The sequence below is a fragment of the Numida meleagris genome, chromosome 2 (genome assembly GCF_002078875.1).
Source record: "Numida meleagris isolate 19003 breed g44 Domestic line chromosome 2, NumMel1.0, whole genome shotgun sequence".
NCBI lineage: Eukaryota > Metazoa > Chordata > Aves > Galliformes > Numididae > Numida > Numida meleagris.
Genome location: NC_034410.1, coordinates 82812990 through 82837715, shown reverse-complemented (window position 1 = coordinate 82837715; position 24726 = coordinate 82812990). Strand labels below are relative to the sequence as shown.

Below are 24726 nucleotides of genomic sequence, written 5' to 3'. Positions count from 1 at the left end.
TGATGGGGACGGGAGCTTGGGGTCAGTACAAAAACCTCTTTGCCAATCCTTCCTGTACACATTTTTCCTCTGTTCCAGCATGTGTCCTCTCCACAGGCTGCAGTCCCTCAGGAGTATCCGGCTGTTCCAGCAAAGGCCCTCCATGGGCCACAGGATATTTGCTCTAGTGCATGGATAGTTTCCTCCTCTGACATTGATCTTCCCTCTGCTCTTTCTCCCTCTTCTCACACGCCACACCGGACATGTTCTGCTCTTTCTTAAATACATTTTCCCAGAGGCACCATGCATGTGGTTGATGAGCTCAGCTGTGGTCTGAAGTGAGTCCACTCCAGGGATGGCTCAAACCAGCTGTGTCTAGCACAGGACATCTCCTGGCCTCTCCCTGCAGGGGCCAACCCTGTGGTGTGCTGACTATCAAAACCTTTCTCACCTACACCATATACGCAATTGTCTTTCAAGAAAACTGAGCAAATGGTGAAGTTCTTCCTTCCAGAAAAGGTCTTGAGACATGAGTTTGATGTTCCTTCTCACCAGCAACATGGACTTCTGAGGCTTTAGGTATGCTATAACTAGTTTTTGAATGGCTATGCTTTAAAACTCATCTGGTGAAAATGCATATTTTGAAAACAAGTACAGCTTTCAGAAAAAAAATAGCATCAGGCAGGCTATTTAATAAAGCTGACCCACATGCTGTTGTACTTGCCCACTTCGGGAAGAGGTGGGATGTGTTTGAGAACTGGAAAATAAAATTACTGGAAAGCTGGGATATGTGATCTGGCAAAGGGAAGGGAAACCCTATCGTTGCCTTTCAGACCTCGCCTGACCTTCTTGAATCTGTATTATGTTTCACGTGTTGCTGTGTGACATCTTTCCAGCAGGTTACTTGCCACGGCTTTGAACTCTTGTGATTGTTATGTGCATAAGGTAATTCCCCCTCTGCTGTCTTTTTTTTCTGTGGATTCTCTCCAGTGCTGTGCTGACATTCCAATCTCTGATTCATCTAATTGAGTTTGTACTTCATGAATAATTCAAAATCCTTTCCTCATTCCCATTGTGGAGTTGGAAAAGAATGTTTTTTTTCCTCCATCTTTGTGTTTTGAGCTTGCTGGGTTTGTTTTTGACTTTTTTTTAATTTTGTGATTGACTTGTAATTACACAGCAGGTTAAAAGCTTTGGTCAAATCTCTCCTATTGGCCTATGCCATTTTAACATGGTCAAAAGTATCCTGATGTGGCCAGAAGTCCAGTACCATTTAGTTTTTTGTGATACCTCACTACATATCGGTATGGCAGTCTATTTAATTGTTGTTCAGCTTCTCCTTTATGGCACTTCCATCACCTTCCTACCTTGAATGCTTGCTGTCCTGTTTAAAAAGAATAGAGGTGCCATTTGTATATTGTAGTTGTTAATCCATATTTCCATTGTCTTTAGCAGGGATTGAGCACCGACTCTTCTCACCAATAACTGGTGGAGAGATGTGCATTTGAGTGCTGTTGAGGAACACTAGTGTGCAACAATAGTGAGATTTACTGTGCCCACTGTTAGGGAATTTTTTCTTGATATCTGTCTAAAAGTTCACATACGCACCTTTGCCATAGAAACTCAGTCCACTTGTGCTGTTGTGTGGCAATCTTCTAGCAGGGTGAATGCTCTTCAGTGGTAGTGTGCTGTCTCTTTAGTTGAGGTTCCTTCCTGATAACCTAGAGGAAATGGCTTGGGTGGTGTTATTTGTTCGTAAGCATCCTTTTTTTGCCCCCAAAAATTGCAATTTCAGATAGGGCCATTAATAAATAGAACTAGGAGCAAAATGTTTGTGCACTCAAGGTTATCCTAAGTAAATGTCATCCAGGCAATTTATTTTTTTCTTCTGATAAAGGATTGGGGTTTTGGTAGTGCACATACGTATTTGGCATTTGTTAGGAACTGGAGGGGATTCCACTTTAGAGCAGCTAGAATCAATTTTGTTTTCCTACATCTAAAACTTCACATGCATCATCAGTTGCATTTTTTTTCTGGGCACACTCAGGAATGCTGTTTGTTTCTGTGGCCTGCACTGTATTTAAACATAACTAACATGCAGTAGCAGGCTCTGAAGCAATGCATCTGTTACTAGCATGACAGTGAGGGGCTTAACAGTCAATTGAAGAGGGGCATATTTTAAGGAGAGCTTGGAGCCAGAGCTGAAAACTTGAGTCAGTGGCTGATTGGTAAGAAAGTAACCTAACGTCTTCAAGGAGCTCAAGCAAATTAGTTAGCCCTATGGAAATGTAATGTGTTAAGAAATAACTCTTTTCTTTTAGTCTTAACACTGAATTTATTGTGTATTGAAAGAAAGCAATATTTGCATAATTTTATACACAAGAGCAACTCTTTCCATGTTTTTATGAATCTGTTCCTTAGGTCCCCTGGGAGAAGAGTGGGTCAGACACCAAGGTCATGGCTAGTTTGCATAGAGCAGCATGTGTTACTCTGACACTGCTACCTGCAGCAGCCTTGGTGCCATAGCGTGCTGGTGCTTAGTGCAGCTTTTATAAGACCAGCCATGGCCTTAAATGCCTACTTGGCTGCAGTTGCAAGATACCATAGTAATTTTGCTGTATCATATGCAGCTCTTTCTAGTTGAGAGCTAGCTCTGACATGCCCTCAGGAGTCACAGTCCGAACGGTAACTTGACTGTTGTCACATGCCCCCGAGTGACCAAGCTGAAATAGTGCACACAGTGGTGCCTGAGAAAACTGAGGACTTGACTACTGAGAAGAGAGTAAATTAAAGGAGAGATAATGAGCACTTGAATCATAGAATCATAGAGTGGTTTGAGTTGAAAGGGACCTTTAAGATCATGTAGTTCCAACCCCACTTCTATAGACAGGGACACCTCCCTCTAGACCAGGTTGCTCAAAACCCCCGCCAGCCTGGCCTTGAATGCTTCCAGGGAGGGGGCATTCACAGCCCTGCTGGGCAGACTGTTCCAGGCTCTCACCACCATCACAGTAAATAATTTCTTTCTAATATCTAGTCTAGATCTAACCTCTTCCAGTTTAAAGCCATTTCCCCTTGTCCTGTTGCTGTACCCTTTCATAAGGACTTTTCATAAAGTCCCTCCACCTCTTTCCTGTAGGCCCCTTCAGGTACTGGAAGGCTGCTATAAGGTCCCCCCCGGAGCCTTGTCGTCTTCAGGCTGAAGAGCCACAGCTCTCTCAGCCTGTCCTTGTAGGGGAGGCGCGCCAGCCCTCGAATCATCTTTGTGGCCCTCTTCTGGACCTGCTCCAACAGCTCCATGTCCTTCTTGTCTTGGGAGCCAAGTCAAGGTTAATAAGAAACCTGAATGTCTTTATGCACATTTTGCCTGCAGCATGTTAAAAGTACTGGGAAGCAGCATTGCCAGTGGCTTTTAGAAGGCAAAGCAAGTTCTTACTACTAAGCATTATAACCAGCAGACCTGGTAAAGCCTTAGAATTAGAATTGAAAAATGAGTTGTTAACGATTCATGTGTAAGAGTAGTAAGCAGAACATAAGGAGCTGTTCCAGGAGATGCCAAGGACAGGTGTTGATTTCTACACAGCAGTATAACACTTGTGGAGCAGGGGATTGCTAGCTACAAATGCTCCTTTAACCTACCAGAAGCTAAAACATGGTATCTGTGACCATGAGCTCATAGCAGACCACTCTTCAAAAACACTTGATGCTTTGCAGAATACATAATACTGTGCTTTCTTTAGTAAAAGATTAAATCTGCCCCACATTCTCACTCCTGCTACTGCTTGCTGTTCAGTTTGGCAGAAATTACAGTTAACTGTCTTTGACTTTTTTCTTTGAAGTGGTTTATTTACTTTTCAGGTCTTTCTTTTTCTTAGCATGCAAGCTATTTCTTGTACTTTTGTCCTATTTGACAGGGTGTTTTCCCAAGTACCACTTTAGCTATTTCTGAAGTCTGTTAGTACTTAGATTGTAACCACAGAATCATAGAATGGTTTGGGTTGGAAGGGACCTTTAAGATCATCCAGTTCCAACTGGCAGGGACACCTCCCTCTAGACCAGGTTGCTCAAAGCCCCATCCAGCCTGGCCTTGAATCCCTCCAGGGAGAGGACATCCACAACCCCTGTGGGCAACCTGTGAGTTTTCTGCAGGAAACTCTTCCCTGAAACAAACTGAAATTGCATCATCCTCCAGTTTTGTCTTCCTCCCTTTTCATCTCAGGAGCCACAACACCTCCCAGCAGCACTCGTGCTACAACAGAGAGAATTATTTGGGTTTTTTAGTAATGCTGCAATCTGAACTCACCAGTGTGACTCAACAATTCTCTCTCATTCACTCAGTTCTGTACTGGGTTGCTACGTATTACTATTTGAACCTTTTCAGAGTACTTTAGATTTCCAACTTTGCTGTCTGTGAAACTGATCAGTGACATTCTTGCAATGAATCTGCACTACACTGGGGAGTTTTTCTGGCTTCTGTATCCCCTTTTAATGCTTTCTGGCAAAAACTTTCAAACAATTCTGGAATAGCTAAAATCAACATTGAACAGCCTGTTTGGACTAAGCCAGTTGATGTAAAATATCCCTGGCTGATGAATTTGCCCTTTCTTTGCCCACTAGAAGCATGTTAAAATCTCTTGCCTATTCAAATGTCAAGTCTGGAAGAGTTCTGGTTGGAGAAGTTTATCTTTGTTTTGTCAGGTTTTAGCTGACAAGAATTCCCTTACATTCCCTGAGACTGGGAGGCTTTGACAGCTAAGAATTTAGACTTACTTTAACTGTGGGCTGTGCAGCTGTCCCCGTGGTTCTACAAGGGGTCTTATGCCCATGCCAATGTGAGTCCTTGCAAGAGGACCAAGCAATAAGTCTTCATTAAACATAAGAATTTTCTTTGATCACATGATTCATAATCCCAAGGAAAATATGAGGGGAAGGTTATTTGAGGAGGGCTTCCAGGATACAGAGTAGAAGAAGCTTGTGTAACTTTCAGGTGTGAATGGCTCACCTGGCTGTCTGATGTGAGAAACTATTTTTTAATTCCCCTCTTCTTTCTGCTCACAGTAGTGCCTCATTATGGAGCTTCCCAACTGGAAGTATAATTCAGTCTCTCTGCTTCCACATGGACAAAGAAGTAAAAGGGGATGCAAGTGACTGCCTCATACTAGTTCAGTTTCACCCTGTGTTGTGATTGTAATTTGGTTTGTAAGCATGACATTTGAAAGGCCTCCAGTGCTTGTCTGTGAGGTTTGATAGCGCTCACACAGGTTCTCTTGGGATCCAAGGAACACTCCAGCAGAAACTGTTAATGATTTAGCTGTAAAAATAAAAATTTTTTGCAATTTTCATTAATAACATAACCTTTTCAAATTATAGCAGCTTTCATAACAACAAAGTAGTAACTAAGTAATTGTCTGTGTACATTGTTTTTTGCCACTTACTCTATGTAGAGTAGGGTACTACCTCCAAGGCTATGCAGGGGTTCTGGCAGTTCTGAACCATTTATCTAGCAAGGTAGGGCTATAAAATATTCTTAGCCTAAGTATTTTTTTACATATATTTTCAAAAAATATTCACAAATTGAAGCTCTGTAGAGAAAGTGTGATTTGTTGAATTTCAGCTGATTGTATCTTCTATGAAGAGAAGAATTTGTTTGACATTGGTTTCTTACCCTTGATACCAGATTTTGGTTGAGGTAGTGTTTTTTTTAGCTTCTGTTATCTATAAGGAAGGGAGAAGAAAAAGACTCAATACTCTTATGCATGTTGGCCTACGCAACTCCTGAGGAAAACTCCTTCTATTTTGTCTATACCATCCATTTGATTCATTTCTCAGGTACCAATTTATCAATCTGCAGTCTGACCGATTGTAAGTCAGTGTGGAGGCAGAAGGAAGGAGAACAGGTCATCCTTTACTGTTAGTAAAGGAGAAGAGCTACCATTATTGTTCCCGAGTGTAACATCTCAAAGCCTTTTCTTCTTTGTCAGCAATTTGGTGGCTGCAGCAGCCTTGTTATCCACGTGGTATGAACTACTGAGAAATCTCATTTAGTGACAAGTTAAATGTTATTACCCCCTGTAAACTATGTACATAGTTTGCTCCAAAAGTAATGACTACTACTTATTTTCTTGGAAACTACAACAGATACAAAGAGCACAATAACACTATTTGATAGAAAAAATTCTCAGCTATAGAACACTTTTTCAGTAGTCACCACCAGCAGCTATGTAATTTTGCTAGAGCTGAACAAGAGCCTGCATGCCACACTCATAAAAATCTGCACCAGTGGAGGTGACACTGCTGCTGTCACCTCTAATGAAATGCACACTACTTACCATCTCGTTGTGTTCACATCCACTGGTTGATCTCAATAAATGTTCAGCAAGCATCAGTGAATGTTAATGGAAACGTCTTTGCTTTGTGTATGCTTCACGTCAGACGCCATTTTGTCCGACTGCCCCCTGCAGCCATCTGTTGCATGGCAACAAAATTTAATGGAATATTGGGAAAGTTCAACCTCTACTGCCATATCACCAACATCTGCCTCTGTTGCAGGCCAACATAATAAAATAGGAGACATTACTTTCGGAGCAGTTCTTGTATGTAGAATTTCATTTTACGGTCTAGCTGTGCCGAGGAGAGCTATTCTCCATGTGACGTATGTTGAACATTAACTATGTTTTGGGTACTGAAGGTGGAGTGTGCACTCTCTGGTTTCTATTGAGTATTTGAAGATAAACATGTAGGTCGTTAAAGCCATAAAGCAAACAGCCAGGAATAGAGTAATTATAGGGCATCAAATCAGTATTTCCTGGTTCTGTGTTTCTTGCTTTTTTTTAATTGCTTTGGAGAGTTTTCTTCTTCCCCACTGGAGCAGAATCAGTTTTAATTCTTTTGTGCTTTGGCTTGGCTTCTTTTGACTGAATAGTGCTGAATTTACTATGTGTGAGAAAACATGTCCTGAATACATTTTTTAGCAAATTTTTGTTTTGATTTATAGCTATTATTGGACACCTGAAATCTGTGACTTTTTTGTAATGTACTGCTTTAAGATGCTGTTATCTTCTCATCTGCTTTCAATAGTTTGTTGAAGTTTGATTGTCTATTTTTGACCTCTCGCTCCCCCACTCTAAAATAACAAACCAGTATCATCTGATGCTTGTCAAAGTTTTTGTGCAGTTTATTTTAATGGCACTCCTAATGCTGTTCCTGCAATTAGTTACAATTCTATTTCTGTGTTTCTGCATTGTTAGTCCAAAAGAACTGCCACTTACATGTAATTAGTAAAGTTTATTTAAACTTGCTTGGCCTTCTCAGAAAGACAGAGGCAGATAAAACTCATGTCTTTTACTAGAGAAAATAAATTTTAGACAGTTTGGATGCCTGGACAGGAGTTCATGTTATGATTAATGCTGGTACTGTACTGAAAGCCAAATTAAACTGCGAGTTATTTAGCTCTCATTCAGCTGAAATCAGTGAATTCTGCTAGGATTTCGGGTGAAGAGGGAATGCCTAATAAACTAGAGCATTAAAAATAAAAATTAAAAAAAAATCCTCCGAGTTGCAGAATAGCAGGCAGAGAACTGGTTTTAGACCTGTGTGCTGTACCTTCCTGTATGAACTACAGCTATAGCTTCTCTCTTCTTGAGTTTTATGATAGCCTCAAACATCCTGAGTAACACAAAGGGTTTGCAGAAAAATTGGTTTGTTATTCTCTTCCTCCTACGTACCTGTAAGCTCCCTGGTGAAACATTGGGTGCTTAAATTCTTGGTTTAACCTCTGAACAACTATGTAGGCAGACTGAAGCCCAGCTTTAAGGTCAGCTTACTTTTCTACCGGTACTCATAGCCTGTGATCTGGGTTAGTTTTGTATCTATTCCTGTGTGTTCCAAGTGTCATGCTAGATGAGAATTACAGCTAGTTACTTGGCTCCATTTGAAGGTTGTAAATGTGATTGCAATTAGCAGCATTACTGAAAGATTTGTATTAAATAGCATTAATTTTCCTCACGGTGCTCTTTAAGTATTCAAGCGATCCAGAATGTATTTTGTGGCTTAAGTAGTGTTGTGTGACACTGCACAACTGTGGTTGATATGTGATAACAGGAGGCAGACTTAGGCAGTGTGTTAAGCAAGCATTTGCAGTGGAATTTGGCATCCTGGAGATCTGAAATGTTGGCTCTGTGTCTTGGAACACTTACAGGACATAAGTCTTTCATTTCTCTCCTGTGCTTAGAGTTACTGTGAACTTTGAAGGTTTTCTTTGAGAATCAAGTCTTACACTGTTGGAATAGATGCAGATGGAGCATGTCACTTGTATTTCTTGAAGAAAATCTTAAAGAAAATGAAAAGAAATGTTAAAATGTTAGTCCGATTCTTTAGAACACATAGTGGGACACTTTTTTCTGCTGTGCAACTCTTCTACCCTTTTTTGAAGCTGGGGAAAAAAAAATCACCTTTTTTTCTTTATTCTGTTCCAGAAACATGCAAAGGGACAGGAGTTATTTGACCAGATTGTGTATCATTTGGACCTTGTGGAAACTGATTACTTTGGCCTACAGTTCATGGATGCTTCCCAAGTTACAGTAAGTATAACTTCAGTTAAATTTTATGTTCTACAGTAGTTTGTGTTGCCTATTACAAATGTGTTATCAGTGCAATTTCCCAGGGAGATGTGTAGGCAGTAGGGGATATACTGCAGAAACAACTGGTATCATGTTTGGTTCCTGCAAATAAAGGTAAATTCTCAAAATCAGGCATGTCATTTTGTGATACCTGCATTACTTGTTCATGCTAACTATGAATAAGCAATAATTTCAGGTAAAATAAAATTTGCTGTGTTTAGTAGTGGTATTAAAATGGTATTAAAAAGGAGTTAAATTTCTCACAAGCAAGGATTTCGTGCTACTCCTATCCTTGATGTTCTAGGCACAGGTTATGTTGCTCTGTAGATTTAGTTTCATTTGCAATAGGAGAGAATAATTTTCCTTCTCTCCCTTATCCAGTGGACCTCCATTATCTACAGGTAGAGGAGGGAGAGGGAGAATGGGGGCAGTAGAAAGTATAGTATTTATAATGCAGAGAGAGATGGTCAAAGAGCAAAAACCTTGTGGTTAAAACTGTATTGCTATAATTTTTCTCTTTGCTCACCTTACGTGTGGAGTTATTGTGTATGACTACAACCTGAGTTGTGAATAGAGAGTACATGTAGTTGGAAAATGTGTGTGCTTTTAGATTATCTGGTTGTTATGTAAACATTTTTTTCATAAAGCAAGAGAATAAAAACATTCTGTGGTGTTAAACAATTGAATAATGTAGCAGAAATAGTGACATCTTGTAAAAAACTGTTATCATCTCACAATTCTTAGCTTTATTCTCTAGCAAACTTGGGTCAATGCGATTAGATCAATGTTTTACCAACAGCTTTGTCATCTGTGTGTTAGCCAATGGCTTTGAGTAACAAATAGCAAATCTGTCCAAATATTGTAATGAACTGATATTGAGAAAGGGGATCTGTGCTTTTTGGGAAGAGAAAGCAAGTTAACACGTTGATGGTTTAATATGCGTTCATGATAAAACGTATGTTACATGAAACATATACCCTTTTATGATGGAGATGATCATTAGGATGCAGCTAAAAGAGCAGTGCCTGCACATTATAAGCAAGAAGGATGATATTGCAGTTGATTGTCAAAGCTCCTAATTGGGAACTTCATAGCTAAGAATAGTTACAGGGAGTTCAGTAATGTTTTGGAAGAAGAAAAGGAGAAAGGGAGAGCTGAACATCCTTTCCTAGCAAGAAAGAGGGCAGACCAGAACCAGAAGACTTGGTTTAGGAACTGGAGAATGCTTATGTTCTTGAATATTTGCAATACTGAAGGATTTTTCATCATCATGAGTGGTGAGGAGGATGAAGCAGAAATGTGAGCAAATATAGTTTCCATAGATAGCTGTATCCCCTGGTGTTCACAGCAAAATGTATCTATGTTCTTGTGTTTTAGACCTTGGTTTTGTATGCTACTCCTTTCCTCAGTAGTATGGGTGGAGGGGGAAGTGTAAAAGTAAATCAGGACATATGCAGTTATCGAGGGACAGCTTTTGGAGGGCATGAAAAAATGCTGTTTGGAGGGCTTTGGTAGTAGGGTTCTGGTTTTCTGGATCAGGATGGGTGTTAAGGGCAGAGTTCTTCATCTCCACAGGTGCAAGGCTGGAAGCACTCATTTGTTTTGGGATTCTGCCTGGCTGAAGCTGAGCGGAGAATAGAACTTAAACAGATTCAAGACACAAGCTTTTATTGTCCCTAGCACTCTGTGCAAAGAGATTCTATGCCTTTCGTGGTCTATTTTGAACTTGTGACCTGCTCATTTCATTTGCATAGCAATTAATGCAGAGCCTCCGTGTGCCTCTGCGTAGTGCCAGCCCTGCCACACAGTGGCAATTGCGAGACTGAGAGATTAAAGTTGTGTAAACTCCTTGAGGCTCTAAGCCTTTGCCTTTTATTACATATTCTTGAGTGCCAAGCATCTTTAAGCCGCTATTATAAATAAGAGAATACAGAATAGTCTTTGAGCAGTGGCAATTGCTTCTGTGTTTCAAGGCCAACAGTTTTTCTGTGCGGCACGTTTCTTAGTAACTTTGCCAGAGTCAGTGTTGATAACTGGTTTGGAAAAGAAAATCATAATCAGAGCTTATCTGCTTATTGTTTGAACAGTTCATTCTTAATATAAAAATTGAAGTCTTTGATACAACCGAAATACCATAATGTTGGAAAAGGCAAGATGGTAGCAGTCAGACGGAAAATACTTTAAAGACTATTGAGTGAAATTTGCATTAGTTTGTATCTTGTATTGTTTGAAGATATCTATAAATAGAAGGATGTAGAGAATTGCTCAATCTAAAGAGCTTTAATGGGTTTATTCTAAAGCAAACCATTGCATATTGTTGTATTTAACTTGTCCAGTACTTTGTCCAGAAGCAAAAATACTAGGGGAGGAGAGGAGTTGTTTTATTAGTGTGTGGAAGAACTTCATGCAGTGGAAAGTCTTTATTTGTAAGTGAGAAGATTTAAAGCATGACATAGATGCATTCTCTGATAACATCCAGTACATTGACTGATTTAGAGTTTATAGGTTGTAATGAAGAATAAAACTGCATCTTACTGTGATTGTATTATGATAGATTTGAACCAACTCTTTCCTACCGAACTCAGTAACAAAACTCCTGAGCCTCAGTGTTCTGCAGTTGTTCGAGTGGTCAGAAATGTGTGACTTGCTGTGCCTAAGATCCTCTAGGACAGTCATCTCCAAATCCAGTTGCATAAGGCCTGTGCAAGATGATCCATCGGACTGCAGGAAGAAAATATCAGAAATTCTATTTATATATTTTTTTTAACTTAAGTAAAGGTTTATTGATCTTAGTATACAGCTCAGCACTGGAATACTCACTCATTCTGGATGTCAGACTATCATGTCACGTACTCGTACTGTAGGCAATGTGTCCTGAGAGAAGATTGGATCTTCTACAACATGGAGGCTGTGACAGTGGCACTCTCATTTGTTCTCTTCCAGCATATTGTTGTGAAGATGTTGAACAATACTGGACCCAGTATTGACCCTCTAGGGTGCAGCACTAGTTACTGGCCTCCAGCTAGACTTAATGCAATACATCATCACCACCTGATCACTGATCACCACCCTCCAGGACTGGCCAATCAGTCAGTTTTCAATCTCACCTCACTTTACACTTTTCTGTTGCCCCTCTTTGTGGAAGGGAGAGAAGAGAAAGGAAAAGTGAAGGAAGGAAATGGGAGTCAAAGAAACCATGATCATCAGTAGGCTCTCCCTATCTATCTTGTTCAACTAATTATAACAGCACTTATACAGGAAAGCAGTGCTTGGGATGATTCAAGAGTCTCACTCAAATGTAGGAGGTCTCTGAAATGGTTGAGTGGAAATGGAAAGTTTGGGGTTTTTAGTTACTTCTACTGTGGGGTATGTGTGTTCTAGCAAAGCAGGAAGACTTGAAAGCTTTTGCCAAGGCTGGAAATAACAATAGTGAAATCTTGTGAGACTGTGCTCCACAAGTTGAGTTGCCATAAGGAAGTAGTGTTTGTGGTTTTGGTTGTGTTTGTTGTTTGCTGGGTTTCTTTGTGTTGTTTTCTTTTTTTTTGAAGAGCTGGTCCATGTGAAGCATTCCATGGTTATTTTGGATTCCCAGCACTTATTTTAAATTGTTGGTTGCTAATGATTACTTGTTTTCATTCTTTCTTTCTTTCCCTCCAGATTATCATAAGAAAAAGCATGTGTGGTTTGCTGCTTCTTATGAGCTGCAACATATGCTAAGATTCTATCAGGATACAGATCTCTCCTGTGGTGACATTCTTTGTCCATGTTGTCTGTCCTGTGATAGCAAAACACGGATGCCCTTTCAGTCTCCCTTGTTTTACAGGAATTCTAAACAAAAAGATTGCCGTTGTTGATTAGCTTGAAATTTCCTTCTGTTCCTTTCATGATTGTTCCTGCTTATGAGAGTATTTATAGAGTAATTGAGGAGGAAGAAAATTGATACATATTTGCTTTTTGTTTGTTATTTTCAAATGAGCTGCTATAATCCTTCAGGTGTGAACTATTAGTTGGGAATGCATGAAAGCAAAAACATGAATACTTTTTAAATAAAAATAAGAAAGTCTTCGTGAACATCTAACTTCTTTATGTCATCTCTAATGTCACAAAGGCTTCTCATCCCTGGCTTAAAGAGGGGCCCTATGGAAGAGCCTTTCATGGTTGGGTACATATTGTGCTCTGCAGGCAGCTGGGCCGTGTTGAGCATATGTGCACATGCAGTGAATGGATCAGGCACACTGGGAAGCACTGGATTTATGACGTGTACAACAAGACTTGTGTGCAAGGTCAGCCTTGTAGGTGCTGGTGGCTATGATGAGGGCCAGAGTTCCCTGATGAGGTGAAAGGCAGGACTGTCCTGCAGTGAGTTGACCTGACAAGATGCATTGTTGTCTGAACTTCTTAATATTGACCAGTTCCTGAATAGGGTTTTGATTTATTTACAATGAAGAGTGAGAAGACAGTGGTGGGAGGAAACAGAGAAGAGTGGTTTTTGTGAAAGCAGTATTCCAAATAAGAAAATACAAGGAATGTGAAACTGCAAGAACTATGTAGCCCTAGTCATCAACAATATAGTGGGGTCTCACTGACCTGGACATTGAGATCTTCGTCTGTATGGGAGGTGCCCCTGTGTCCTAGTTTTCTGAAAAGGTCAGGATCATATGTGCTTTACCATATAGTTTTCCAACACTGCAGTGTAAAGCAATCTGGACAACAAAAAAACAATATCCTAATGCCTTCCTCTATACGCTATAAACTGGACTCAAGGGTGTTTCAGTAGCTATTGGCTCAGAGCCCTGCTGTAGCTGAATTTTCTTTTAAGGGTTCATTGTCATTCAAATCAGGAGTTTTGATCCAACTGCTCGCTTTTGATAGTACTACTATTACTTAATTGTGTGAGGGATGTAGAAAAAAGAACGACTCAAACTAGTCAATTAACCTCATATCGTGTTATCTGGGAGTCTTTATGTACTGCTTAATACTGTAACTGAGTGCTTGCTAAGCAGAAAAAGAAAATAGGGAAAAGCCTTACCATTCAATATTGGGAGAAAGGGAGACTGGTAAATACTTCAGTAATGTGAAAGGTTTCCTTTTCTGCTTCTGGCAGAAACATCTCATTTCCCCTTAAGTAAACTATCAAATTAATCTGTGACTCTGCTTCCCCTCCCTGAATCTCTTATTTCTCTGGATTATGAGCTCTTTGGGATTGTGGTTGTTGCAGGCTGTGTGTGTATGGCTTGTAGCCCAGAGCAACAAATACAGAGCACAGCTGGAGAGTCTCAAGAGCTGCGCAGGTAACAATATCATGTATACTTAGTGCACTGACAACAAATAGTGACGGTGATATGGATGCCAGCTCAGTAACTGTTCAAAGGCAGCTTGACTGACTTTATAGAAATGCTGAACATACAACGAATAACTACTACTAGCTGCAGCTGTCCAAGGCTATATTGCAGCCTGTGAATGTTTTATGACAGACTCCGAAACACTAAGAATTCCAGTGTTTGGTTTTCCAGCAGCCTTTAGTATTTTCAGAAGGGCTAGAGACCATTTCCCTAGTACAGACTTGAGAAACAGCCATGCAGGACAGGTGGTCATGATGCTGCCTATTAGTGATGCTTCTCCACCTCTCATCAGGTGTATAGAAGTCAAGTGTTTAGTCTATCAAGCACTGAGTAGATTTTGCTGTTTTCACTTGTGTATGATTGTAACAGAAGTTGAAGTGGTTTCCTTTGTTTTCTTTCACAGATATGGTCAGGTTTGTTGCCTGTTTGTTACAAATTGTTTTAGTTTATTTTTGCAGGGTGCACGGAGTGTTTGGGGACAGGCTTCAAAATTAAAGGTGATTTTCTTTTTCTTGCTGGAATTGATCTGGGGTGGCATCAGCTTTCTTTTATAAGAAATCTAATGAGAACTATGTTATATTGGACAATGTATTTATATAACTTCGGGGCTCTGTTCTCTTTCTGGCATACAGAATTTCACTGTCAAGAAGAGAAATCTTGCACATACAATTGTTTTGTGTGATAGTGATTATCAATCTTGACATTCAATTATAAGTTCTGCTTCTATCACTTCAAGTCTGTAAAGCAAAATCCTGCTTGGGCTAAAGCAGATTATCATATGTATATGAATTAGGATAAGATAATGGTCTTGAAGGATGCTCCTGTGACTCTCCATTATTCATGTTTAGTTTATCTGGTCTGCAGATAAACTAGGTACTCTAGTTTATCTAGGTACCTAGATACTCTAGGTTTTCATGAATAACACTGCTCAGTTATATTGAATCCCAACTTGCTGCATTGTGTCCAGAAATAACGTTGTGCTTGGGATTTTTCTTTTTTTTTCATTGTGATAATTAAAACATTACCATGACAGGTTTTGAAATTCATGTGAGATTATTTTTGTTTGATTTCAGTACATAAAAAAAATTATTCACATAATCCATACACAGCATGACCCTAAATGTGTTTTGAAATGGGCATTTGCAAGGCCTATGTGGCAGCCTTTTCTTACTAGAGGATTACAGGTTAGTCTGTAGCTGTTAGTCTAACTGATTTTGCAGTTCATTTGAACTAGAAGTTACCAGTTACATTCTGAAAACAAGATAAATGTTCTGCACAACCACAGTCACCTTCAACACTTAAACTTGCTCTCATCCTGTAGATCTTCTGTGGCCAGGAAGATGCCGCCTTCTGACTCTAGAAAAACCCTGAGAAAATGCTTGCTGTGCATCTGAGCCTCAACATACTGAGCTTACAAAATGGGACTCCTGGCACAGGAAGTAATCTCCTCCAATTTTTTCTGCTCTAGCCAGGCATGAAATGTAGACTTCTGTATTGCCTTTGAGATAAACATAATCATTAGATTTCTGAGTTTTTCTGACAATGATATAGTAGAGCACATTTTCAGACTGGTATTGCAGATTCCCAAGTTACCATGAACTATTTCTAAGGACTTCACAGAAGTGAACTAAGAGGAAAAAAGCCACACTACTGGCAGCAAGTTTGAATTAACTATACAGGAATCATCCTCTCCATGGGAACACTTTTAGGAGTTTGCATTGAGAGAGATGGAAAATTTTCTGGCAATCTGCAAGAATTTTTCTTACATCACAGGAATAGAAAACCTTTTTCTTCCAAACAGAGCTTGTATTTAAATATTTTCTTAACTTAGCTTATCTCTGTAATGTTATCACTAACAGCAGCTGTTGCACCATTTTTGTTTTTTAATTCAGAGGAAAGTTGCCTCTGTTCATGGTATTCATGGTGCAGAAACATGGCAGATTGTTTTCAGCCAGTATCATAATCTGTACTTATTAGACCATTATTAATTCCTCTACCTCAAAAACTTTCTTTCAATTCAAGGACATATTTTTCCATACAGAATGTAATAGTACAGAAAAGACTTGTGTGCCTTTGCCATTTATGGAACCTTGCAAGTATTTAAGTTTAAAACAAAAACAAAAAAAACCTCCTTTAGAGAAATAACCTCCCTGCCAGTTCATCAGTTTACCAAACAAAGTGGGAATGTTAGGAGGAGGGATAAGTAAGGATGGTTTTAGTACTCATTAAGCAATAGCCTAATAAAATCTTAAACTATTTTCCCGCACTGGTAGAAGATCTGGTGGTGAAATAACTCTTACTGAATTTTTTGCGCTTCAACCGTATTCAGTGTAATGGGGAACTGTAATACAATGAGATATAAATAACTCTCCTTCCACTCTTAGATTTCTTTTGTAGTAGGAACAAAGACCATATTTGTACTGAAACAGCACACATCAGGTGGTAAAGGGTACCAGGAAGAGGAAGCCAAGGCCTATTAACTACAGAATAGTGCTCTCTCTCAATTTCCAGCTCTGAGGTGTTCCCTCAAGTCTCCTACTGTCAAGCTTACTAGCAGAGTGTGTGGTATGAAGCACTGCCTACAGAAGCAGAAGATACAGTTGTGCATGCCTGGTTGACTTATGTACTCCATAAGTCCAAGCAATGAAAAAGGGGTGTCTTCAAGGGTGCCAAGGGATTTGGTAGAATTCATTGTAAGGGCTGATGTCTGTCATCTTGAGGAGGTCATGATGATCAGTGAAGGTTCCTGAGCACTAACAAAAGGCAAGCATTTGGCCCATATCCAGCAGTGTCAAATAAGAGGATCCAAAAACAAATCAGCCGATATAACACTCCTCATTATATAGGAAGTCTAGGAACAACATCTGCCAGAAGATCACTGAGGTACATGAAGGAAAAGGTGGCCTATGGGAACAACCAGCATGTTCAGATACCTCCAATGACAGAGACTTCATAGCCTCTCTGGATGACTTTTCTGTATAAGCACCCTTTTTAGGGACAACCTTTTCATCTAGCTGTAGTGTATCCTTCTGCAAATGTGGGCCTGGTGCAGCTTGTCCTTCTGCCAAGGAGCATCCCTGATAAGACTCAGGCTTCTCCTGAGTCTTCACCTTCGCAGTAGGCATCTGTAGCCAGCAGCCAGACCTACCTGTGAGCCTTCTCTCCTTAATGCAAACCAAGAGAGTTCCCTTCACCCTCCCACCCACCACTGTGTACCATGTGCCACTATCTTGAATGCCCAGGGTGGGGCCCACACTACATACATCAGGATCTTTCTTGTACTGGAGAAACAAGAAAGGAATGGAGTCCAGATAGAGTTATAAAAGCGCCAAATAAGAGAGGAAAACTTCTACTGATTTGCATTTATTATTATTGCTAATCATTGTCCTGTCTTGGGAAGATCTCCTAATGAAGGATCTTGAATGGACCTTAACGCTGAACTCCGGCACTTATTCCTGGCAGACCTGAAGTCTACTGCTTCTCTAAAGAAGCAGCTGTCTTCTACTTCTTTGATTGATCTGCTCTTTTTCTTTGTGCGCCACCATGGAGGGTCTAGCTTTATCTTCTAGCACCTGCTATGTATCCTTCTTCAGGCTGAGACACCTTTACTGCCAGAACCCAAGCCCTGTGGTGGCTATCTGAGGGGGCACCTGGTGCAGCAGCCAAAAGGAAGCCAGGTCCACCTGGCAATACTACCCTCTACCTCTCCTTCTCTGCCCTTTCTTCCATCTCCCTCCTCAACCCATGCCTGGAGTCCCTGTGCCACAAGATAGCAGAAAAAATGTTTGTAGAGGTTCAGAAATCTGTGGTTGCTCAAATCCCCCTTCCCCCCAACCTCCACTGACCTGGCTCCTTGCCAAGCGGTGCCCCTCCGTGCACTTGACAGGAGCTGAGAGGGGGCACAGCTCCCAGATGTTCCACAGGAGAGAAAGGGGAGGCACGGCAGGCCTGCACAAAGTCTCCCAGTAGTCAATAAAGGCATTGATTATGGTCAAGTGCTGTGTGAGCCCTTCCTCATTGTCCCCTATGCCTAACCCTGCTCTAGGAGCATGAAAGTGTGATGTCTTGTACCCTGAGCCCCGAGGAAGAGAGGAGAAAAGGAGAAGACCCAGCCTCTTCTAGGCTGTGTTGCTGGCTACACAGGGAGTCCTTCCAGCCTGGAAGCGTGGGGTGTCGGGGAAATATCAGTATGAGGTACCCCCTTGATCTCTTCTCTAGAGTTATGAACAAACCACGCTACTTTTGCAGCATCTCAGTTCCTTGTTTGGAGGAAAAGCTCTCCTGTCTGGTTGGAAGAATCATTAACAGCTCCTGACTGACTGATAGCCTTCAGGCAGGTTTCCAAGGAGAAGCTCTTTCCCTTTTAAGAGATCCACTAGAACATGTGCAGCTGCAAGGCAGTTGTTAGTTAGCTGTGCTTTCCATCAGCATTTGAGTTGAAGCTGGTGATTGTGTGGAGCAAGGGCCTAGGTGGTTATAGCACAGAGGCCACCTTCCACATGTTTGTGGGTGATCATTCAAATATGTGGAGGCAGGATGACTGACCCTCAAAGATCCATCATGATGGGAGAGACATGTGCTTGTGTTTGGTCCAAGCAGCTGCTCAGATCTGGCCTAGTTGGATCCAGTTGTTCAGGACTCAGGGTAGAAGACCGGTCTGGCTGAACAGAGACCTTAAACTGGAACTCAGGACCTTCTTTCTTCCTAGCATTCTCAGTGTCAGAGGGAATAAAACCTTGTCCAGTGGTGGGCCTGCTACAGGGAGGGTTTGTTTTTGTAGGCTCTGGAGGAGTGCAGAGGCTGAAGGCCCCTTTCCTGCTGATGGTTCCTCTATGCCGTATTGCTAGCTAGAAAGGCTATCCTGCATTCCACTGTGTTCCCTGGATTCTATCAGCTCCTTATCTCAGGAGTCTTGTGTTGTAGGCTTGGTACTCATTGAGGAGCACATGCAGTCCTCCAAGTGTACTCACTAAAGGAATACTTTCTCAGTGGCTCCAGCACTGCCCAGGCTAGGCTTCTCTTCCAGATGCTTCTCTTCTCCATCATGTACCACGTGTTTCTCTTCCCCTCTCAGCCACAGGGCTTTTTCTGCAGAGCTGCTCCTCAGTCAGTCCCAATTTGCACGCACCCTTCTCCACTATGGGCACTGGCTGCTGTAATTATCTGCTTTGATCTCACAGAATCCTCATTAAAATAATTTATTTAGCCACTTGAGGTCCCCTGATTGTAAAATTGTACATTGCCTGCATAGCAGCTCTGTGGTTTGGACTCATCAGTAGCTCTATTGAGGTGCAGTCAGCCACATCACAAAGGTTACTAGTAAATATATTAAGTACTGTTGACTGTAGTGTTCATTGAATCTTGTATTCAGAAAGTTCAAATGGTTGTACCTGAGCAATTTATTTGAAAGCTGTTTTGCTCTGTCAACATTTTCAATTGTAACATAACTTTCTAGGATGGGTCAAAGAACTTTACATGGATTTATAAGGAACAATCTTTTCATCGTCTCAGCTTGAAACTCTTGGGAGCTGGCAATGTTCCTAACTACATGTTATGTAGTCCCTGGTTCTCTGTGCAACCCCAACTCTGAGCCAGGTGTCTGTTACCACCACAATTGTTTTAAGGGGGAGGATGATTCCTTCTTCCCATACGTTAGAATTTCATCTGCTCTGCTTTAGGAAGCCACATGGGTAATGGCAGACAAGTAGGTTTTAGGGGCCTAAGAAATCAGATAGCAGAAAGATATTAGAAAGGATTATTAAATTCTGGTTTAAAAGTTGCTAGCTTTTATTTAGAATACCTTCTTTTCTGAAGTTGAGTATTTAACACTGTTTTGGTTTCTTCTCTGTTATTCCTTCAATAACTGCTTGAGAAAGCATTTAAGCAATATTTTTTACACAGCAAATAAGACTTCTAGTAAGAATGAGCTTTCTGTTTCTGAGAGTTAAGTATATAAAAAAGGAAAAGCAGTCTATTTAAGGTGTTCTTCATGCATTTTAAACTAGCAAAGCAAGCCAGCCAAAAAGGGTCAAACCCAATTTTTTTCCTTTACAGGTCACCTTTGAGGGCTGTATAGATCAAGACCAGGACTTTTCATTCTTTTATGAAGCAAGTGGGGAGCCAGTGGAATTTGGAAAGCACAGGTGTGTGATGGGTTTGTGTCAACTTGTGGTACTCCCCCTTCTAGTTATCTTTTAGCAGTCGTTGTGGTCCTCATGCAGACTGCTTCAGTAACTACAAATTATCTGCTATATCTTGACACAAATACATCTTTGCCTTCCTGTATGAGTTAGGTTTTGAGAAAATATTGATTGCCACCACTGAAGAAGTGTTAAGGTACTTCTTTTTTCATCTTCAGTTAGATGAAGTGTGTGATTAACAGGATAATATGCTAAGTCCGTGCTTCCAGTTTTTTAATAAAACTTTTTTAAAAAATGGACTTTTTAAAAATTTTTGTTTTGTTTTAATGTGAAATTGAATGGTATTTATCTTCCATTTTGTGGCTGCCTGACAGAAATTACTAATCCTTTCTTAAACATTCAACATGTGAATCCCAACCAGTGACTAGTTTTACATTAATTAATGCAATAGGAAACATTATTCACTTGACAATAGGAAAAAAAAAAAGGAGATTAAAGTGAGATTAAACAGGAATAAAAGGAGGCTAGTCCAGCAATTCTAGTTTACCCACCAAAATTGAAAGAGTCGCAGAATCTTGCTTACGTGCAGCCTGACTGACTTTTGTTTTTGTGGCTTTTTTCCTTTACTGTGGGCAAAGTAGCTTAGAAGGTATCTTTCTGTTGTAAAACAGTCTTAAACCAATTAAACTCTTTCCTTCTCCTTGTTCTGCACTGATACTTTTGAATTCAGTCTGGATATGGGAATGTAGCATTGTACAGTTGAAATGTACACTGTGACATCCAAAGTTATGACTCCTTGAGTTTGCATCCTGAAATAATGTGCAGTTGTTTAGCCAGAGCAGTTGCTCAGGGAGAGGTATAGTCATAGGCTCTGAGAGAACAAAAGCCCCCTCCATTTTCATTTATTTTCTACTGAGTCTTCTGAATTCGACTCCTTCACTTTCAAGTTCAGAAGTCGGCAAGCGATAGGTAGTCAAGTCCAAACCTTTTTGGGTGTAGCTAGAATGCCACACAATCTTTAATTCAGTGTTTGGAGGTTTTCTTCTGGTTCATTAAGAAGTGTTTTTGAGAACATTTGCTACACCTTCAAGGTGTTCAAGACTTCAGACCTCTCAACTGTACTTTGTTGCCTCACAGGACAATACTAGCTTTTTTTGACATGCATATTGTGTTCCTGCTTACAACTATCTAAGCAGTTTTTGTGAAAGGGAGTAACAGGATGACACTACTTGAGCTCAGAGGACACTTGGAAAGCTGGCATGATTTCCAGTGTGAAGAAACCCTTAGTATCTGAAACAAAGGAACGCTGGAATTTGGTCTGGTTTTGACAGAAGTAGCACAAAATGTCTGACTTAAATTGGAATTAGTTCAGAAATCTGTGTGACTGCTGCTGGACTTGGGAACTCTAGGCCAAGGGTACTGCCAATCCATGTCCTACCACTGTATTTGTACTTTGAGATCTATGTGGTGACCCTTTCACAGCCATGGTGCCCCATTTGGAATGGGGATAAGTCTTCCTTCTGAAGAGATGGGCTTGATGGGTGTTGTGTTTTATTTCCAGGATAAGCTGTCTGGCTGCTTGGGTATGGAGAACGAATGGCCTCCTGCAGATAGTTTCCTAGCTAGGTTACATCTCGTTTAATGGTATGAATGAGTAATTTCTAGAGTCTTATTAGTTATTTTTCAGACTTCTTTAAAGTATTTACATTTGTGATTCAGAACTTGTTGTTACTTGAGTTTTAGTATACTTAGACACCGCATTCCAAGATTGGGACTAGCATATTAACTGATATTTCATTGGAGATTATGAAAATGCGTCAGAGGATTTTTGTCTGTAGGACAGATGTTTTTTCATGTTTATTTTATTAACGTGAAGCTAATATTTTCTTTTAATGGAATCAGGATATACTGGCTTTGTGACTAATTCATCTGTAGCCAAAATGAATAGTGAGGTGAGACAATTTTGCAGTTAGATATTTGAAATATAAAAATTTAATCTGCCCTGGAGGTATGAAAGTAGCAGACTTTTATAATTTCCAGTGAAATTTTACTTTTTAACATTTATCATTTTTCTTCATCAGAAATCGGAAATTTCATAAAGCTTCTGTGAACTGCTGTAGTTTCTAGGATAATTCTTCATAAGAGGGCAAAGTAAAGACAACCTAAATTCCTTACAACCCTAAGGAATATCTAGTTGTGATATCTCAGATTGCAAGGACGAAATTCTTTGACAGCCTCACTTAAGGCAGTTTAGCAGGTCTCATGTAAATAAAAGCACCTTCAGAACAATTATTCCATTTCTATTTCTCTCTCTTTTTTTTTTTCTTAACATTTATTTAACTTAGAGGTCTTAGATTGGCAAACTTTTGAGCTATACCCATCCTCCTTGCTAAATGAATTTTTGCATTGGCTTTAGGATACAATAAATACATACCAACACTATTAGCATAGAATCATAGAATCCTTAGGATTAGAAGGGACCTCTGAAGGCCATCTAGTCCGACTCCCCTGCAATGAACAGGAACACCACAGCTAGATCAAGTTGCCCAGGGCCTGATCCAGCCTCACCTTGAAAGTTTCCAGGGACGGGGAATCAACCACATCTCTAGGCAACTTGTTCCACTGCCTCATCACCCTCACTGTAAAAGACTTCTTCCTTATGTCCAACCTAAATCTCCTCTCTTTAAGCTTGAAGCCATTTCCCCTTGTTCTATCACCACAGACCCTGCTACAGAGTCTGTCCCCTTCTTCCCTGTAGCTCCCCTTTAGATATTATCTAAATTATCTATTTTACTATATTTAGTATTTAGATTATCTAATAAATAGGTATTTAGCTGTAGGAGGGTGATGTAATGAAAATAAGTAGTCACTCAGAGATTCTCCTTTTTCTGAAAGTGTAGAGGGAGTGTATAGGGAGAATGGAAGGTGGTTTTTTCTGCTGAAATTTTGTTCATTGGTGCCTACTTTATTATTTTGAAATAAATATATGCATATAGAAAAAGAGCACTTATTTCAAAGAAGTCTAGATACTCTTTTATTACCTTATGGTACGAAAATTTAGATGGTGTTGCTTCAGCTTAAGCTGTAGTTTTAGAGTTGGACTTTGTGCAGCCACAGATAAAAAATTTAAACTAAATTTGCACTTTATGGCTACTTGTTGTCGGTACAACTTACAGTAGTATGAGTGCATGAACTTTTCTGGGAAGCATACTTTTTTGTCATCTTAGTTGCATCTCTTTAAGAGTTCTTGAAGGATATGTACATCTTTTTTCCAAAGTGCTTTAATGAGTGGGGAGTTCATCCTTGTCTTGAAAAACTTGACTATGGAGCAGTGGAAGGCTAAACAGTACAGGACCTGGAGGGTTTCCATGAGATAAAGGAGTTGAAAGAAGAATGAAAGCCAGGACTTTGGCCTGAGGACACTCAGTGCAATATTTGAACCTGAGGATGAAAGTGTGTTTTCCTTGCATACTGCTGTTTTGAGGTTATGGATTTTAACGTTCCCCTCTGAAAGAGTGAAACTTCCCTGGCAGTACTGATGCCTATAAAAGTCAGGGTTTCCCTCTTGGAAAAAGGTGTTTGACAGCTGGTAAATGTGCAGATAAACACTGGCAAATGTATAAAGTTGAGCAAATAAGCATGGCCATTTTACATTTTAAGAGATGTTTTGCTGTAATGAGTTTAGTGTGAGTACAAAATCTTGATGTGGAGCTGGTTTTAAATCTGGATTTTTTTTCTTTTTTTAGCATTGGTTGGACCATTCTAAATTCATTAAGAAACAGATAAAAAGTAAGTACCATGTCTCTGCCTATTTTGTTACTTCTGTAAGAGTTTGGAGTATTTTAACATGATCGTGTGAATATGACCGTTTAACAGATTGAATATTTCTTAGAAAATAGATGTTATTGGCTGACTATATCATGGATGTCAAAAAGCAAGAGCACTTATAAGGAATAGATCAGTCTTCTGTACCCTCATTAAACATGTCCTGTTTGTTTGACACAGAGTCGGTTGCCAGGTAATTTCAGTCTGATCTGTGAAAGCAGGTTGCCTGGACACAGATCTCAGTTTCTGTCACTGCTTCTGATCTGTAACAGGCTTTGTAATTTTTTTTTTCCTTCCAAGGAGTAAATGGAAAATATTTTATTCTGTAGATTTCACTATCCTTTTTGTACATTTTATTAAAAGTAGCAGAGATACCTGGCATTTCTTCAAAGGGAGTTTTGAGCAGAGGGGTTGGGTTTGGGTTCCATTATTGAGCTTTCTGTGAGTATTTGCTAAGGTGGGCAAGTTGCTCCTGCAGCTCTAATAATTTGATTGCAGGCTTGGGCACAGTACAGGACAGTGCTAACCTGTTTTGTTAATACATTCCAGTAGACAATAGCTATAGGCTAATTAATAATATTGCTACCATGAAATTAAAATACAGTGTTTTTCAAGGAAATTGTTTACCTGTTTACAAGGCCCCACAGTCTTGATTGCTTCAGTGATGCTTTACCTTTCTCTCTAACAAGCATCAGAATAAGCAGAACATTTCTGAAACTGATGAAGCTCTTCCTCAAAGGCCTTTAAGACAGTTTGCTTTCACTCTACACTGTGGGGTATCAGTCTGCTAGAATATATTGTAAAGATACTTGCTATGGGTAA

The 24726-nt window shown here is 40.1% G+C and overlaps 1 protein-coding gene across 6 annotated transcripts in view; it reads left to right on the top strand.

Annotated features, from left to right (window-relative positions):
• Positions 1-24726, top strand: part of EPB41L4B (erythrocyte membrane protein band 4.1 like 4B) — a 167225-nt gene that overhangs the window by 40995 nt on the left and 101504 nt on the right. For all 6 annotated transcript variants that reach the window (XM_021385831.1, XM_021385833.1, XM_021385832.1 and 3 more), the window contains exons 2-3: positions 8454-8558; positions 23826-23868. In XM_021385831.1, the coding sequence (XP_021241506.1) occupies positions 8454-8558; positions 23826-23868 (148 nt within the window). The remainder of the gene's footprint in view (positions 1-8453; positions 8559-23825; positions 23869-24726) is intronic.